Source organism: Zingiber officinale, chromosome 9B (genome assembly GCF_018446385.1).
Source record: "Zingiber officinale cultivar Zhangliang chromosome 9B, Zo_v1.1, whole genome shotgun sequence".
Taxonomy (NCBI): domain Eukaryota; kingdom Viridiplantae; phylum Streptophyta; class Magnoliopsida; order Zingiberales; family Zingiberaceae; genus Zingiber; species Zingiber officinale.
Window position 1 is genome coordinate 12,681,939 of NC_056003.1, and position 19,960 is coordinate 12,701,898.

Below are 19,960 nucleotides of genomic sequence, written 5' to 3' on the forward strand. Positions count from 1 at the left end.
TCAGTTGGTCAAATCGAGAATTTGCTAGGGTCAATCTAGTTCTTACTTTGTTTTAACCAATATAATCGCTCAAATTATCATATTTTTCCTTCGCCCACGAGTCGACCTTCCAACATTATCATGTGCACAGGGCAACACTGGTCTCCCTAATCCAACCCCAATTCCTCATCCCCTCAGCGGACATTTCATCAAACATTGATGGTAAGCAATCACAAAGAAACTGCCACCTTTGCCGATTATGGTGCCAAACACTAGTCTTCTCAATGGTGACGGAAGCCGTTCCATTCAAGGATAAGGAGTGGAGAGCCTGTCGAAGCCGCACAAGCCATTCTGAAGATAAACCACAATACAATGGATTTTCATATTGTCACTCCACAAGTTTGGCGAATTTGTATTTTTGTTGTACATTTTCACGAACTGAAGATAGATTAAATAATCTCTTAAAAAACATATAGATTCATTACATTAGCGGTCCTCTAGTACCAACCTCACGGATATAAAGGAAGGTACATATAAATACATAAATATCAGATAAATCTTAGATCAGTTTTAAGAATCAACCCCTGACCAAAATAATCTCTTAAAAATTAGTTACAATGGGAGGTTCAAACAGGGATAAAGAATCTTTCAAAGCAGCCTCTAAAAGTTCAGATATATCCAAATCTACTTGGAGCAAAGGTTCAAGTAGTTTTTGCGGACCTTAATAATTAAAACAAATAGCACATCAGTTTTGGAACGTTTATTTATTGTTTAGGGCTCCAGCCACAACTACACTGAGAATAATAATAATTGGAGGTGTACGTTTCTTACCCTGAATTATCAATTCATGTACCTTTGAAGTTCTCCATCCAACTCTTTCTTGAGGAGAGAGATAAAGTCCTATAGTATAAATCTTTTCACTTTCTTAGCAAACTCATTAAATTCTCAAAGAAATTTAACCTGCTTACTCTGTTTAGTATGCCCAAGTTGCCCAATCTACCGCATCAAAATCACATACATTGTCGCATCTACCTAGCATGGTTGACTCACTCAACTTGTCTAATTCCCCCAACTCTTCTAATCCATTGCGCCTGACTAATTTATTCAATTGCTAGGCACAACCCAACTTAGTTTGGCCTGCACATTCCACTCAACATGACCAAGTTAAGTTCAATTACCTCTAGGGATTGCAAATATCACATAATGTTATATTTAGGAGAGGTGATAGAAACATTTAGCAACTTAATTATGAAAATTGTGAAACGGAACCATTCATTCATTGTGATCACCCTAAATTGTGCTAGCAAATATTGAAATCGAATAGACAGGGAATGAGTCAATGTAATTTCGTTCCATTCTACCCTACCAAACATAGCAATGGTCAACCAACATCCAATTCAGAATTCAACCAAAACATAAAGTGCATGTTCTTAACTGGAGAATTAACTACCTTTTATCGTTGCAAGCTGGGTTATACCATTAACCAAATGTTTCACAACTACAAGGATACAAAACTAATTTAAGAAATTAGAAACCTACTATTAACCATGTTAAGCTCAACAATCTTTAACAGAGATGAAACTAATGGCTGCAAGGATATAAAACAATGTCATAGGAAATAGCAATAGGCTCACCTGTCTGTCAAACTATTATCCAACTGGCTAATAACATGCATTAGCTTACGGCCGTAGGCCTCCAATTGGAGCCGGAAACAAAAGAACGGGTAATAGAGCTCATCAACATTCACTAATTAGAAGAGATGTGCCCTTATCTACAAAGGGGCAATCAACAAAATTAAAGTTGTCTAGGTGGGTGCTATGTCAGGCAGGTTTCTAGCAGCTGCATCAACATCAGTCTCCGACTGATGGATTAAGATAACTTACAAATCAATGTCAATTTGATTGGATCAATGGTGGAAACTAGAAAGATTAGTGTTCACTAATGGAGGAACATGCAGTGAGGCTTCTACCTGCAGCGCCAGCAATGGCACATTCAATCAAGAACATTATTTTACAATCTTCAAATTACCTGCACCAAATGAGACTTCACGGACCAGTCTGATAATAGTCTGGATCACGGTCATCTTCGACACTTTTTTACAGAATGCCCTGTTTTCCGCTTGTGGCGGCTAAAATCCGACACAAAACGAAATGTCTGGCCACAATCAGGTTCAGAGCAGACATAAGGGCGATCCCCAGTATGAACCCGTATGTGTTCAGTTCGGGCCCATGGCCACTTGAAAGTCATCTTGCAGCCTTTCCATGGGCAGACCAATGGTCGGTCATCAGTATGTACCTTCCTGTGCTGCACCAAATACTTGTGAGAGAAAAATTTCTTCCCACAACCTTTTACTGGGCAAATGTCTCGCTTGTGTAATGTCAACTCATGATTTGTGGCAAAGCTCATGAAGCAGCCCTCAATATCACATGTGTATTGTTCATCCTCGTCATTGGTTGTAAGATTCATAGTTTGAGATTTTTTAGGTTTCCTCTTTGCGGATTGTTTATCACGCGTGTATTGGTCATCATCATCATCATCATCCTTGGTCGTAAGATTCACAGGTTGAGACTTTTTGGGTTTCCTCTTTCCAGATTGTTTGTCACATGTATATTGTTCATCCTCATCCTTGGTTGTAAGATTCACGGTTTGAGATTTTCTGGGTTTCCTCTTTGCAAATTGTTTCTTGACAGCCAATTTTTTCTTTAGATCTTCAGACTTGGATGGTCGTTTCCTGAGACAAGTGCTAGGACCTCCTGATTCAATTTTGGAACTCAATTTAAGCTGGCTAGTGCCTTCCTTCTGCCTCAACTGACTGCTTCTTAGAGTCCTTCCCAATGTTGATGCTGGAGTTTCAGATACATCTTCCATTTTTGGATTTCTCTCTACCCTGGAGTATCTGGGTTTCTTAGATTTTGCCTTCGTCATAGACTTCTTCCTCTTCTTTCCAGTCCTTTTTGCAGACAGATTGTCACCATTCCTTTTGGATGATGCTTTGCTAGTATGATCTGTATCAGTCTCCACCAAAGGTTTCAGGTCAGGATCGAGAGAGAAAACCTCTTCAGTCTGCTCCTGGTCAAGAGTTTCATTTTTGTAGGCTAAAAATGGATGAACTTGGTTTGACATCCAAACCTTCCCACACCACCTACCAGCAACAACTATTTTCTTCTGCCGGCCTGGACGTCTACCACAAGCCTGTGATTTCACAGGGGAGTTACGAACAGAGTTGTAACCAAAGGCTTTGTATATGATTGGATTATATGGAACTTGCTTGTTGTAGAGAGGTGATTTGCTGAGGCTTGCAGTATAGTAGAGGTTGATTCCCAATTTCACAGTCCAATCGCTATTCAAAGGCATGATTTCTTCATCATCTAGGGCTGTTTTTATTTTTGTTTGGTCTTCTTTGTCAGCCTCCCTGAATTTAACATCCTTCCAAACATAGTCAATTCCTAATTCTTTTGCCAGCAACTTTGCTTCTGATTCTATTTTGGGATAAACTGCATTTATCATAACAAGCAAATCACTTTACAATCTCTACAGATAGCTTTATTGTATGTGCATAAAGAAAAACAAATAAAACACAATTATCACTTGACCAGAATCGAGTATATGTTCATGCAGTTTTAAGCTTACTCTTGATAGCAAACATGTACTTCAGGTTACAGGATTCAAATTGTATGCACACACTCAGGTATCATGAAAGCTACAGCTCACAGGATTCTTGTAAGAGAATTATTATCCATTGCAACACATTAGATAGGTTACAGTCAACATAGTTTACAGCAGAATTAGGTAATGCCCCCCACCCACCCACTCCACACACAACTTTATGACCACCATACAAGCAGCAATGAAAGAACAAGATTTATGTTTGAAGAAGATTTAATTCTCAGAGATGCATAGAGCAGAAAACATTAAAATGACAGAGTAATTATTTATTTAGTACATGTTTAATAGAATAGAGCTTCTGGCTATCACCCTAATAATGAGCAGCTGTTAGTAGATGCAGCAAACAAGATTTAAAACAAAATAGAAAAGGCAAATTACAAAGACATCTACAACATTCTTCGACAGTAGGAAGATCAATAAATGCACAGTTGCTCCTGGAGGTAGTGAGTTGGTTTCCATTACTTAGGTTATCCCTGGTCACATGTGTCGTACATATGCATAAAAATGATAACAAGGATATTTAATTCCTTCCTACCTATTTGAAGGAATATTGTTTCTAACTATCACTATCATAATAAGCAACTGGTAATTAGTTTCTGCAGACAAAACTGCTAAACAAAATGAAGAAACCAAATTACGAATAAGTCTACAACAATCTGCAACAGTAGGAATATCAAGAAATGAACTGTTGCTCCTCATCATAATGAGGTGGTTTACATTAGTTAGACTATCCCCTCAATTAGTCACATGTAACAAACAAACCAGCACAATAACATCCAATGTTAGCTCAAAAATGTTGAGCAGAAAAATGAAAAAAGGTTCCTATTAAGCAAGCCAATGTATCTGATAATAAAGCAACACCATGCTCAACAGCAATCCTGGTTTGTAGTTTGCCAATGTGAAATGGAAATGAAGCACACTTTCTTACACATTAACACAGTCATCTTCTAACACTTGTGTGGCTTCAGAAAGTTGTCTAAATCTTAAATTGAACAGCAACGTACTTAAGTTTCTATTTTTGTCAGTTTGAAATGGAAATGAAACAGGTGCTCTTATACATAAGCAATCATGTTCCAATACCTACAGCAGATCTGCAAACTGCTTTCAGTTTTCTGCTTCAAGTTTCAAGGAAACAGTGTCCAGTTTTCTGTTTCAGTTCACAAAAAATAATAATTTGAATCTCTGAGTTCTTCATTACTATCTGGGAAGGTTGTTATATACGAAATACGTATACAACTCTTAGCAGACCGAATATGAGACAAAACATGAATCTTTGGAAATTTATATAAAAGTTAAGGAAAAAGCAACTCCTACACCAAAATCCCCACAAAGCTGCATCTCTAAGGGAAAGGAGCAAACACAGAGAGACAAACACAAAGGAATAGTATAAGGATAAATGGGGACAGAAATAGAAATAATACAAAGAAATGATATTTTAGTATAGGAGTAAAAAATAATACAACATAAAATAGCCTTTCAACAGAAATGCACGATCACCAAATTCAGATATTTTAGGACAAGAGTGAAAAATAATACAACATAAAATAGCCTTTCAACAGAAATGCACAATCACATAATTCAGAACATCACCTGGATGACATAGAAGCATCATATGCACCCCACCTACTGGCTGCAGACGTTTTTCAACTTCTGCAGCATGCTCAAGACAGAATACATGCATTCTGGAAGAATCCTTGTCAGATCCTTGCATGGTTGGCATACAGATTGACAATTTTGGATCAAAATTCCTCATTTCTGACTGTATCCCAGCCTTAAATCCTGGCACAGTTGGGTTGCCACAAATATCACGTTTGACAGAAATATTTGATGAAATAGATGTTTGATTTCCCATTCTCAATATGCTGTAGTAATTTCCAGTAGTCTCGATCTTCTCACAAACACCATATAATTTCTTGCAACTCACATCTCTAGGTTCCCCCTTGAGCCTTACAGTATCATTATCCTCTGAATCAGATGTATTCACTATGTCCCCTGTTTCTGATTGACTTGGACTAGATAACTCTGGTTTTAGATGGCTTTTGCCATCCACAAAACAATTGGTTTTCCCATCTAAATTATATGAAACACCCTCAGATTGAGGACTTTGAGCTGATGTAGCAATTTGACAGTCTGATCCTGCCAAACACAAGTCCAACTCACATGCAGCCTCCTTCGAGAAGAGATTTTGGAGTGCAACAGCAGTTTCAGAGTAATGATTGCCATTACATGGTGTTGAATCTTCCACGACATTTTTGTCATCATCTTGGACACCATCTTCGATGTCGGACGTATCAGCATAAACAGAAGCTAAAAGATCAAGTGCAGAAGTATCTCTCGGACATGTAACATCAGAAAACATATCCACACTCTGGTCTGAACCCTGAGCTGAATAAAGGTAACAGTACAATCAGTTATCATTTAATCAGTTGGCAGAGTAAATTTCCGCAACAGGTGAAGAATGTAATGAATAAAAATAGATAAATAGTTCAGTCAGGGAGCCTATTTCCAGTAAGTGAGATGCAGAAAGAATGATAAGATATATTTCATTTGACCAAAGAAAAACGCATTAATCTTTTAGTACCAAAAAATTCAATATCTAAGCTTTGTACAATGAAGATTTGTTAGAGTAACACATAACCCAAAATCTACAAAAATGTGAAAAGGACCAATATGGATCAAGTGCAAATAAACCACAAGCAAGAAATAATGATTAACAAAGAATAACAAAAGGTACATACTTGAACTGATTTCAAAGATTAGATTGGATAACAAGTAAATCCAAAAGTTTATTGTTAAAGTTCTCCAATCTTAGACCAATATTCTATATTAAAGAGGGAAGTTATACATCTCCAAGATTTTAATGTTTTGTTTGACCAAACAACCCATCTCCAGCATAAACATCCTTCGACCACATTAACATAGCAAAGAACAAGCATTAGATGAACTAGTAGATATTTTTCTCATGAACATTGAGCAACACTAAACAAAATTTAAAGCAAATTTACTAACAAACAATAAGTTTCAAGGTTTTCCATCAAGATATCCAAAAAACACATTTATAGCAACAAACTTCAAATATTAAAATCTTGAGGTTGCCTATGATTCATTAGAAAGTCAGGAAGCACATAATATGGTGGAATCTGTCAAATATTAAAACTGCTATATGTTTGATTAAGAATTTAGCAAGCAGCTCTTAACATTCTCAAACACAGTTTTCATAGTTCATCTCATAGTATCAGTTACAATAAAAGGTCCTCGAGAATACAAGACTCAGTAAGCAAAGCATCTCTATACTAGTAATGTCTGAGAGGAGAAAGGAGAGTTTTCTTTCTAGAAAGATCACATTTTTAAACTTAAGCAAATTTAAGTAGAACAAAAAAAAATGAAGTTTAAAATTCATTAAAAATGAACAAGAAAATTATTCTGATGAGACTTTGCAAAATTGAAATACCATCTTACCAATGTCGGCAACCAAATTATTTCCATTTGACTTCCAATTTGTATTTGTATTTACACCAGTAACTTCTCCAGAACCAATAGCATGATCCTTAAGGAAATCACAATCAGCAGAAATTAGATATTTGGCTGCCGACTCTCTTGGTTGAATGATAGCCACACAAGCAAAGCTCAAAATTCCACATGTTACACATGACAACAATCCTTGATCCAGCAAACCATTAGCTTGTATTGTCCCTTCTTTTTCACCTTCCAAATTTTGTAAAACAGAGGTTGAGGAGAGGACACAAGGACTAGCATGTTCATCAGATGTACTAGATGAAATCATTTTATCGCTTTCTACAGATGAATTTCCTCCATATGAAAATAACCCATTGAAATTTCTAATTCTTGAATTCCATCCAGGACCAACATCACTAGAAGGAACAAGTCGTGATGCATCTACAGCCTCTTGATGACTGCACAGACCAAGTGATAATCTAGGCTTTACCTTGACTTGAGACCTGACCAGTGAATTTGAATAGAAAGAACATTCAGATGCATTCTGTGGAAGAACTACACAGGATGTTCCAGCATCCTGAAGAATATCAAGGAGGCGATTATTTTGAATCACACTTTGAACAAATGCATTTTTGACCACCTCTTCTCCTTCTCCTTTCATCTTATCTTTTAGCCTAGAACTTCGTGGTTCGCTTCCATCGCCTATGGGCATCCTATAAAGAAAAAAGGCAATCATTCTACATAAGAATTATGCATCTGAAACATAAATTCATCAGTAGAAAAACAATTCTTCTAAAATCATCATAGTACAAATAATTTTAGGCATTCATAGCTGCCAGCCCGCCACAATGAAAATTAAATCTACTGCATTCACATTTATCAAACTAAAAATAAATAAATAGTGCATTTCATAACCAAAGAAGTTATGACCTCATATTCCTTTATTGAAACATAAACCGTGGAATAAAAAAAGATTCTATGAAATGGAAGCCCAACTGAAAACCTAGGTAGTCATGCCATCACAGTTCATTCTAAATATTTATTGAAAAAATAAAATAAAATAAGAAGGCATAATTTTTATATACACAAAGAAATACAATATTAGAAACTAGAGGCATAGGGGTAAGCCACACTGAGAACATACAAATGGATATAATGTAAGAAGTTTGCTTGAATAAAGGGGAGAAAAAGAAGGTAGAGATGCATTTAACACATTATTCATCAAGAATATATTTATGTTATCAGAAAGCAAACAAATAGTTATCATGATTCACAAGAATACTTATAACTCATTTAATTTCTAAAACATTTTAATTTTTCTCTTTTACACCTTAGGAATGAGAAAAGAATATGATGTCTCACAAAAGAAATGCTCATGTCAACCATAAATGGTGCATCAATACAAGGCAGTGCATATGCCACAACATAAACCACATGAACTAACACCAAACAGAAAAACTTGTGTAGGGACTACAGTCAAGGACTCGTATGAACCATCAGTATAGCTGTATAGGTGGTTGCATGCATTGTTTCCTAGAAGAATAGTCATTCCCATAATTGCAATATATAGCTGAGCTTTAGATTAGTAACAGTAAATTTTTCATAGTAATTCTGACATATATCCTCTTCGTATTAGCTTTACAATATGCAATTAGTTCTATATATAAATCAAGCAACTCATAGGTTCAATCATCATGTGCTTTAAATATGCTCATTTTAAACCCCTTTGAAAATCATTAATACCATAGCCTTATAGATAGAATGATAGATAAGAGACTGGGCTCTCAAAAAATCTCAATATTTATTTTATACTTAAGATCCTTGTATAATGGAAATTTGGAATACAGAGCGAATAGCTCTTCAGCAAGAATTGAAAATGTGACAACAATATGTCAAACATATTTAACTAGCAAGCCTAAAGTAGCAGTGTGTCCAATTCATACTCACCATATGTACTCCATTATCCATATATTGAGAAGGTCTTGTGTTCAATCATTGGAATTCTAGTATGCATTTGAGATTAGAGCCATATGATAGAAAGGAACAAACACTGACCCGGAAAACCCTGGAACTAGTAGATCAGTCCTTGAAAGAAGAGTTGGCGTAGAGGAAGAAAGGCAGGTGTGAGAGATATTGAAAGAACAGAGAAAACAAACTACACAATTCCAAGTAATACTATTTTACTAGCGATCAACACACTGCAATAAGTGTGTGCCCTTGAGAAACAAGTTTATTGTCCAAACATGTATTGATCTCCTTTTAGTCCCTTTATTACTTCTGACCTCCATGACTACCAACTACTGATCCCCTTCAGGTCCCTTTACCTACTTGCAAAGCAAACTTATGCAAAAGATAATCATACAAGAAAGTGATACACACTAACAGAAAGATAATATACAAATAAAGCAACAGGCAAACCTTCTGCTTGATGATATTGCAAGTGCATATAGCAATTGATAATGAGACACCATAGGAGGATAGTTTATTGAAGCCCTCCTCACTGCAGCTTCTTTGGCAAATCTCAACCATTCAGGAGTAGCTATATTTGCTGCTTCACCACAATTGAATCCTACAATGACAAAAGAAGACATCATTCTAATAAATGCAATAACGATGTCTTGGTATGAAAATTTCCACATATGATACGGCAAATCAAGTTTAAGAATCTTGGATATGCATATCAGACCACATATCAAGGCTTCAAAGATTAGGAAATACCAAGATGATGATACAGCTAAGTTACCTTATGCAATCAAAAGTGTATTTTAGATTATCATAACAAAAATTGTTCAATCAAACTTTTAAGACAACTTTCATGACAATCAATTGCACGGGCTAATTTTTCACTAGTTCCATTGAACACAAATTGCTGATCACAATATGTTGTGTTTGCAGCATAGTTTGGTCTCCAACACTAACTATGATTATATATTTGAAAGAAACAAAATTTAGAGCCTTGAAAAATGTGAAGTGTGTCAAACAAGAAAAAAAAATTGATTTAGACTCCATACAATACAACATACATGAATCCTGTCATAAACTGTCCAATTAAGATGCTAGAATTGAGAAAGGTTAAAAGAATCCAATACGTTTAACCTATGCAGGCACAGAAGGTACATGTGCTACTTATATTTGCAAGATAGAAGAAAATTGTCTAAATGAATTTATAGGCTATTTTTACTAGGTGTGGCCTAAAACAAAGGATAAGGATTCAAAGAGTCTCACCCTTATCCTAATTCCTAGCTAGTTCAGGTCACGTTTGAAGATACTATGACTAAACCCGTGAAACAAGGCATGCCTGGAACAGAGTGTTCATTCACCAAAGGTCAGTGGTTTATCGCCCACATAGTTGGCATATCTCAAAAATATAATTTGAGCATTACCTGATCCTGTTTTTCGTGTATCAGTATGGAGTCACCTATTCAGCAGAAATAATTATTCATAATAAGGTCATCACGATGAAGAAAATAATTGTTTACCATGGCTGAACCCAGAATGATAAGCCCCAGGAAAAGTGACAACAAAATCACCAGCATTCTGAACCAACCTAATTTAATAAACACAGTTTTAAAACGTTAGTAAATAATAGATAAAATACCAAAATCACTATGTTTTAAATTATCACCTGCAACATGGGATTCCTGCTCCAACAAGTACTTCAGGAGACATAACTGTGGTCTTCTCACCCAGGATTGCATAAGTCACTGTCATCATCTTAGCCGTATTAGCACGAGGTTTGGCAAGCAATTAGTTGAATCCATAGAATTGAGTGGATAAAAACAAAATAAATTATGAAACAGGTTCTAAAGAGGCAAAACCCACACAGTCTTCTATGCAAAAAACTTCCTGTGTTGCATAAATTGGTTCGTTTTTAGAATTCCAAACGTATGCAGGACTACCTAATCAAGTTACCAACATGCTTTTTCCATTTTGTGCAATGATTAATAAGCTAATGTTCCTCAATGTGTATCAGTATAAGGTACAGTGACTCTAAAACCATCTACAATCTTAATCCTTAGTTTCCCATGAAAACCTACCCTATGTTTAGTGAAGACTGAAGATCTTCAAGGAAAGCATTACAAGGCTAAGATAGAATATCAATTAAGTAGATAGAAGTAAGAAATGTAGGATAAATATGCATGTCAAGGCAGACAAACCCACCGAGCGGATTCACCTCCCCTCCATAGCCATGCACACGAACGACCTCCTCGAACGCGAGCCTAGCATCCCTCGGCACTCCGTACCAGGTCTTGCCCGCGCCCATATGCAGGTAATTCAAGCTGTGCAGCTCATGGTCTTCAACATGCCAAGCAAACCAACTGAACAACATTGCTGCGTAGACCATTGGGGATGTCACCCCGGGGATCTCCTCCTTCATAAACCGCAGCAGCGATCCCTTACCTCGCGACACTCCCCGCATGTTCCATGTAGACTCCCCCACATTAGCCGGAGCGTCCTCACGCCAGCGCCGGGTGGAAGGGGCCAGCAGCGGAAACCCTGATCCAGGCATGTCGTTGGCATACTCCACCGCAAAGGGTTTGTCAGCGGAGGCTCGCCAGAACAGGGTCTCAATCTCGAGCGGGGAGAGAGCCTCCGAAGAGGCAGCCTTGCGGCCGGCTGATCGACGGAGGTGGGAGCGCTCGAGTTGCCTGGCCTTGGCCTCGAACTGCTGGAGCGTGTACCGCTCGCCGCTCTGCCAGACGGGCTTCTGCACGGGGCGGGGGCGGCGGGGGCAGAACCCTACCTGCTGTTGCCGCGTGGTGAAGGAGGACGACTTCCGGCCGCCGCTCCCCGAGAGGTTGCGGGAGGCGAAGGAGCGGTTGAGGTTGGCCACGGCCGTCTTCTTAGGGGCGGGCGGGAAGGGAGGCACGATCTTGCAGATGCCGTACGAGGAAGCCTCCCTCTCAATCCTGAGGATGTACGCGATGGGGTCGACGAACTCCTGCACGGTGGGGTGGAACTCCGGCGCCAATGGGAGCCCTTTGAGCCACGGCGGGACCTCCAGCGGCACTGGCTCCGGCGCCACCACTCCCGGGGCCGCCGACGACACCGCAGATGCCATTAGTGACGCGGAAGGCGCTTCCCCATTCCTAAACAGAGGAGAGAGTGGAAGGGTTTTGGATCGAGGGAGAGGAGGAGGTAATGCGATAAATTTTTATTAAATTTTTTTAATAAAAACAATTTATATTTCACCTATTTCCTACTTATTTTTTTATTTTTTAAAAAAAAGGGCTTGCCTCTTTACCTTGGTATTTGACTATTTTCAGATGTTAATCATTATTAGACCAAAGTGGAGCCGCCGTCTTTTGTATAGGTCTAAAATCTGTTGGACACAAGCTCGGTTCGAGTAGCGGTGCAATGTCTACTTTACCCTTTGGAATATATTAATAGCCATATGCTCTATTCTTATATCAGGAGTAAATTATGATTTCATGTTTTTTTAATCATAACAAAAAAAAGAGCACATTTTTTATTCCTTTCAATTAAATTTATCAGTAATTTGAGAAGTTTAGATTACCCCTCGCATTTTTTTATTTTTCAAAATAGACCTCAAACTTCTCACGTGATCAAAATACCATTAAATTTCGAGAATTTAAGTACATTTTAAAAAATAAAGTAAACTGTGGAGACCAAAGTGAAATATTCTTTTAATAATGCTGGCAGATGAGTTAGGTCGTGTCCATTGAAATGATAGGCATACATTAGATAGAATCTTTCCTTTTATTGATATGAAAAAGTTGCCTTTTTTAATTCTCATTTTACCATTTGTAGATTTTTTTATTGCTTTTTTCCTCCAAAAATTATATTAGACGATGGTTAAATGGGCCATTTGGGCCTAACTAAATTTGCCTGGGCTTATACACCTATCTTTGAGACAATATTTTGTAAGATTAGATTTAAAAGTTTTAGTTAAGGATATTATATTTTTATATAATTATTCAGGTCATAATTAAAATAGCTCTCCAAAAGAGAACCATATATTGAAAAAATTAGAATAATTTTATATTTTAGCTGAAATAATTATAATAATTTTAAAATAAAGATCTTTTACATTTTTTTCAATATAAAATACATTTTAATGATAACAAAAATAAGTGTTAAGTTTTAATTTTTGCTCAATTTTTTCATGTGGTGCTAATTATATCACCTGTTTGCCCTTGAATTACAAGTCCGGTCATTAATGGAAAGCTGCCAAAGTAATAAATAAGCCTTTAATAAAAACAGTGAAATTTCGGCCCGTTGAGTGGCTTTCAATAAAATCCGTGCTTGCTCCACTTTAAACCAAAATGGTTTAATTTATTTTTTTATTTATAAAAATATGTTTATTTCCCATGAATTATTTAAATATTCAGAATCCAAAATAAAATCCTTGATCACTAAAAAATAGTTATGTTGAAACGAAAATGAAATCACATATAAATTATCAAATCATAATAATTTAATAATTTTAAAATGCTAAATTGGAGCAATTTGAGAATTGAGAGACTTTAAAAATTGTCAGAAGTATTACGTAAAAACAGAAGGCCCGGTACAAGATTTAGGCAAGTTTTGGTCTTAAAATAAAAATTATTTTTTGGAATCTATAAATTGCCATCAGGCTTCGATTTCCATGGCCATGGCTATGGCTACGGAGCTCCTTCTCCTTCTCAATTCCTTGCCCTGGTGGCTCCTCCTCCTCTCCTCCGTCGGATTTCTTCTGCTCCTCCGGTCCGCCGCCGCCCTCCTCCGCCACCTGTACTGCACTCTCCTCCGTACCCCCAAGAACCTCAACTCCTACGGCGCCTGGGCCGTCGTCACCGGCGCGTCAGACGGCATCGGGAAGGCCTTCGCCGCGGAGCTCGCCCGCCGCGGCCTCCACCTCCTTCTCGTCGGCCGCCACCCCGCCAAGCTGGCCGACGCGGCCTTCGACGTCGCCGCTGCCGCCGCCCACCCCGCCGTCAAGGTCGACTGCCTCGTCCTCGACCTCGCCGACGACGACCTCTCCGGCTTCGCGAGGCTCCAGTCCGCCGTCGACGCGCTCGACGTCGGCGTGCTGGTGAACTGCGCCGGCGCCACGCTCCCACACGCCATGTACTTCCACGAGGCCGACGAGGCGACCTGGCGCGGCATCGTGCGCGTCAACGCCGAGGCGGCCACCAGGGTGGCGCGCGCCGTCGTCCCGGGGATGCTGCGCCGGCGCAGGGGCGCCGTGGTCAACGTCGGCTCGGCCGCCTCCGTGGTGCTGCCGTCGTTTCCCTTCTCCGCCGTCTACGCCGCCACAAAAGCGTAAGCTCATAGTTTAACTCCTCCTCTCCCTCATTAACAGCTAATTAATTAATACACTAAAAAATTTCTTAATTAAGATTCTAATCAAACAAGCAAAACAAAACCATAACACGTAACCTCTGGGTTAAGTATATTTTTATCGTCATCAATTTGGGATAATTAAGAGAATTAACACATTCAAATTAAACAAAGTCATCAAAAGTTAATCAGTGGGAAGCGTTAAATTTGCGATGCCTAACTGCACACTGAAATGGTCCAACCCAACACAAAGTAAGGGTTCACTCGAAACTCCACAAGTGGCAACAGTACGACCACTGTCACCCTTGATCACCAAATTTATTTTCGCATTTTTGAAACAATTAAACCACGACATGCATTTTATTATTCTTATTATTATTATTAAAAAAAAAAAAGAGAAGTCACATGGGCCACATGATTCATAAATACTGATTCATGTCCATCACATTAATTTTAATCCAATTTACTGTGCCCATGCCTGTGCATCACGTTATTTGCGTTCCCTTCCAGGTACATTGGCCAGCTCTCGAGCAGCTTGCAGGTGGAGTACAGGAGCATGGGCATCGACGTGCAGTGCCAGGTAGGTCCTTTTAATTATGTTATTAATGTAAATTACTTTTCCCTCCGGAGGTGACACTGCACTCCTCTCCCCTCCTTTCTCTCCTTTATCAAATGACAATTGTATTCCTTTTTTTTTCCTTTATTTTTTTAATTTTATTTATTATTTTTTCATAATACTTCTATATTTTTTAATTTTTATAAATTTTGTTTAATTTTATTTTTTAATTAATTTTGTTTATTAGTTTTTCAACTATACTTATATGTTTTTTAATTTTTTTTTTTTTAAATTAATTTTGATTATTATTTTTAAAATTTTATTTAATTTTTTAATTAATTTTGATTATTATTTTTAACTTTTTATTTAATTTTATTTTTAATCAATTTTGTTTATTATTTTTTATAATTTTTTTATTTTTTCAAAACACCCTCTCCTTTTAAATTACGTATCTTCAACTCTTGACATATGTCAGAACCTCTATTCCCTTTAAATTATCTCCTTCCAACCATTGACATATGTCAAAATCTCTCATCCTTTTAAATTATCCCCCTTCCAACGCTTGACACGTGTCAAAATCTTTTATCCCTTTAAATTACTCTCCTTCCAACCCTTGACACATGTCAAAGTCTCTCATCCCTTTAAATTACTCTTCTTCCAATCCTTGACATACGTCAAAGTCTTTTATTATTTTAAATTACTCTACTTTCAACTCTTGACACATCTCAGAATTTACCACTCTCTTTAAATTATTCATATCAAAATTTCTCATCCCTTTAAATTATCTCTTTCATCCCTTTAAATTATCTCATTCTAATTTTTGACACATGTCATATTTTTCACTCTCTTTAAAGTATATATCCTCTAGACACATGTCAAAATATTCCTCTCCTAAAATCTATAACTAAAAATAAATAAAAAAATTATAAATATATAATAAAAGATTATTAAAAAAATTGATAAAGATTAAAAAAAAGTGATTAAAAAATAAAACTTAAAAAAAAACAGAAAAACAAATAAGGGATAAATTTTAAAAAAATAAAATGAATAAAGGAAAAAAAAAAAAAGGGATAGAAACGGAAGAAATTTAAAATGAAGATGGGGCCGGATGGAGGGGGTGCGTCAGAAAAGGTGGGAAAAGCACCCTCGTTATTAATACAGCACAGAAGGATATTAAACGGACGTACCTCGACAGTAGTAATAATTAAATTCTCATTGAATTTAATAATTAATATCGTAGATTCCTTTCTATGTGGCCACGAAGATGGTGGACATCCAGAAGCCATCCACCTTCGTACCGTCGCCGGAGAGGTATGCCAAGGCCGCAGTGGACTGCATAGGCTACGAGACGAGGTGCAGTCCGTACTGGTCGCATTCCCTTCAGTGGTGGCTCTTGGGGTTTATCCCTCACTTCCTGCTCAATAGATGGCGACTCATCCTTGGCGAATTCAAAAGGAGCCAGGCCATGGGCCACAAGTTATATTGTGCTAGCTAATTGGTATATATTGCTTTGTTGTCTCGAAAGATTTATGATATCTTTTATAATTATTGTTGCAATAATTATATTCAAATTGTCGATTGAATGTGTTTATTCTTATCCACCACTAGTAGTAGTTGCCCAGGACAGTGAATGAAGATCTGAAAGCTTTGTTTGATGGACCACCCCATTGAACATTATTGAGGCAAAATCACTCTTTTTTCCCTTTAAAGTAAAACAGTGAATGGCAAAATTAAAATAATTATTGAAAAAAAACATTGAGGACGGTCGTGACTCGTGATAAAGGTTTCGTGCAAGATTTTTTTTTATTTATTGAAAAAAAAACTTCTTTTGTTTTTTAGAAAAAAAAAAGGTAGATATCTATCTTTTTCGGGAACCCCCAAAATTGCAACCGCCCACTTTTTTCGCTTAATTTTAATGTTACGTCAATTTGGCGCAAATAATTGACACGGGTCGTAATAGAATTGACTGCGATTGCTTAGACGGTAGATTCCATTTATTGCTATGACATTAAATGGCATTTAAAATATAACAGACGTATGTTATCAAAAAAAAAAAAAAAAATCCATCGTCAATTTAATTATCCGTTATAAATTATCTTTAAAATTTAACTTTTGTCATATAAACAAACGAACTATGAGAAACTGAGGTAGATGTAGTCAACTTGTGTTACAATTAGATGTCATCTTAAAAGGTGTAACAATTTTATTATAATATAGTAATAAATTGTATATTTAAATAAACGTAATCTTCTTTTATTATAATGGGATGACATTCAAAAAATAAAATATTTTCTTGTATGCCTCATCTATATGCAAGATAAAATGTCCTTCGTAATTTAATTTGTATTTAACTGGGGCTGATGATAATAGACGTCTGAGATGATTTTAATTGGATGAGATTAAAAAAAAATTACTCTCAGGGTATAATCGAATTAGTGATTACAAAATAAATTTATAGAAACAGATACCTATCGATCCGGATAAGTTGACAGGAAATGACCGGTTGAATTTCTTAATTTATCTTGATAGCTAAAGGGTCGACCGTATGGACGTCTGAAACTCCGAATATTGAAGTGAGCTATGAATAGGTTGCTTGTGCGCCATGAAGTGGCCAACCGTATGACAGTGGCCGTGCTGTTGCCACTTCTATTCATGGGCATGAGTGAGCCATGCAGTGAGCCATGAATAGATTAAAAAAGATTGCTTTCTTTTTCTATCTTTTTTATTATGGAGAAAATATTAATTTTTTAAAAGTATTTCACAATAAAAAAAAACATTATTGTCCAATATTAAAAAAACTTTCCTTTTTAATTTAAAAATGCACCTAACACAGTAGATTTTCATTAAAACTGTCATAAATTGTAGAGTACAAACTAAATTAAAATAGTTTTAATTAAGCGCTAAAGTAAAAAAAAAACGCATATTTTATTATTATTTTTATTAGAAGGGTATTCCTTTATTATAGCATGCAGTTAAGTCTTACACTATGTTTAAATAAATCAACATAAATAATCTTTATCTATAATAACTTTATCGAATTAAAGTAACATGAAGACATTTTTACACTTTAATCAACGTTACTAATACTTTTAAAACCGGAAAAAATAGAGCGGACGTCGTCCTCATAACATTTTTTCCTAAAAATTTAGGACGTTTTTCTAATTTTTTTCAATAAATATAAGAACAATACTAAATGATTAAAATATAATCGGTTAAAATACATTTTGTAAATTATTATTAAAAATATTTTAATAACATTATTTTTATATATTAATTGTATGTATATATTAAAATTCAATTTAGCCCGTCAAATTTTTTACTACATAGATTTATCATAAATATAATATAAAACACAAATAATTTTTTTTCTGGTCAAAATCCTAACTGTTCTTTTAAATGCAGCAACTTATCAACCACTACGAACACCTTGAGAATGAGAGGCATATTGATTTAGATGGTCTTTAATACCATTCCTAGCTACCTTCGATATTCATTGCTACATATTAATTTCTAATACAGCCGAGTTATATTTTAAAAACCCGTGAATCGGGTTAGAAAATGAATATAAATATAAAGTTTTTCATTTAACCTATGTCAGCTTAATTCATGTATATCAGTTAAATTTAACGTAAATTTTAAAAGCCTAAATATTTTCTAACTAGCCCAGATGTTAAATCCATAATAGATGAGTTTGATGAGAAATCTAGTAAAGTAAAACATAGTATTAATAAATTTGATTTTTTATTATTTTTTTGCTTATATGGTTATTCTTTTTACACTCTTTTAATCTGTTTTTATTTTTTAAATTATTTATTAATATTTTGTTAGAAATATTATCATTATGATACGAAGGACTAGTTATATGATATATTAATTTTTTATGAACGAATTTTTTTCATATAAAAAATAATGATTTATTTTAAATTTAGCCCACCCCGAAATAAAATTCTAGTTTTGCCCTTGCTTACGGTCTAAAAAACTCATGGAACCTGAAATAAGTACAATTAGAACTATCTAAGTTAATCAATAAGTTTTGACCGAAACTCACTAATAGACTTAAGTTATTTTGATTTCTATAAATTTGCAACCACGGGGAATGGTTAAGTGAAGAGAATGTACATATAGTGTCAAACCTTGATTATGATCAAGGAACAACGTGAGCCTAATGTTAGCATATCAGACCTAAGTGGGCCTAGTCTGATCCCAGATCAACCCCAACATGGCCCTGGTCTAATCTCGGATCAGGTCCAACGCGGCCCTGGTCTTCTGGAGACTAAGATCACCTTCTGGTTGAAAGTTAGCATATTAATATAGCACCTCCGAATAGGTCGAAATAAGCAATAGAGAGTATCGTTTGACTCATAGCAGACTAAAAAACCCATAAGACCTAAAATGGGTGTAATCAGACTTATCTAGGTTGATTAGTAGGTGTAATCGATCAAAATCTACTAATCGACCTAGATTATTTCGATTGCACCAATTTTCAGGTCCTATGAGTTTTTGATGCTGCAAAGAGTATAATAGTTTCCTTTATTGCTTATTTCGGTCTCTCTAGATATGCTCCATTGATATGTTAACTTTCAACTAGAATGTGGTTCTGATCTCTAGAAGACTAGGGCCCACGTTGGGTTTGATCTCTTGACACCAAGCTCACGTTATTCCTTGATCAGAATATTGATCTCGAACAAAATAAGTGAGGGCTCCTATGTTTGGATCAAGAGGATTAGACACCGGGCAGAAAGTCCTAGTTGCTGCTAAGCAAGGAAATCCTAGTAAGTCAGGTGGAACGAGAGGCAAGAAGACTTGGTGAGTCGATGATCGAATGTGAGAAGCATGTGGTCCTTTATTTAAGAGGGGGAGATTGTTGGGTTGTAAGATTGCAAACAAAGTCCCATATTGAAAACAAATAGGAATGATTTTGGGTTTATAAGGGAAAGATATCTCTATTGGTATGAGATATTTTGGGTAGAGACTAAAAATAAAACCATGAGGGCTTAATATCAATAGACTAGATAGACA

At 36.2% G+C, this 19,960-nt stretch overlaps 2 protein-coding genes across 3 annotated transcripts; one reads left to right on the top strand and one right to left on the bottom strand.

Annotated features, from left to right (window-relative positions):
- Positions 1 to 1,568: 1,568 nt before the first annotated feature.
- Positions 1,569 to 12,223, bottom strand: LOC122022336 (lysine-specific demethylase JMJ705-like). The gene is made up of 7 exons (XM_042580298.1): positions 11,263 to 12,223; positions 10,727 to 10,805; positions 10,581 to 10,648; positions 9,520 to 9,670; positions 7,105 to 7,814; positions 5,236 to 6,030; positions 1,569 to 3,473 (listed from the first exon to the last, which is right to left on the bottom strand). The coding sequence occupies exons 1-7, from the start codon at positions 12,161 to 12,163 to the stop codon at positions 2,059 to 2,061; spliced, it is 4,119 nt and encodes a 1,372-aa protein (XP_042436232.1). The 5' UTR covers positions 12,164 to 12,223; the 3' UTR covers positions 1,569 to 2,058.
- Positions 12,224 to 13,715: 1,492 nt separating this feature from the next.
- LOC122022338 (very-long-chain 3-oxoacyl-CoA reductase-like protein At1g24470) lies at positions 13,716 to 16,532 on the top strand. 2 transcript variants are annotated; one of them, XM_042580300.1, is made up of 3 exons: positions 13,716 to 14,367; positions 14,896 to 14,965; positions 16,182 to 16,532. In XM_042580300.1, the coding sequence occupies exons 1-3, from the start codon at positions 13,718 to 13,720 to the stop codon at positions 16,434 to 16,436; spliced, it is 975 nt and encodes a 324-aa protein (XP_042436234.1). In that variant the 5' UTR covers positions 13,716 to 13,717; the 3' UTR covers positions 16,437 to 16,532. The 2 variants fall into 2 exon arrangements, with proteins under 2 accessions (XP_042436234.1, XP_042436235.1); XM_042580301.1 differs by having other exon boundaries at positions 16,206 to 16,532.
- The last annotated feature ends 3,428 nt before the right edge of the window (positions 16,533 to 19,960 follow it).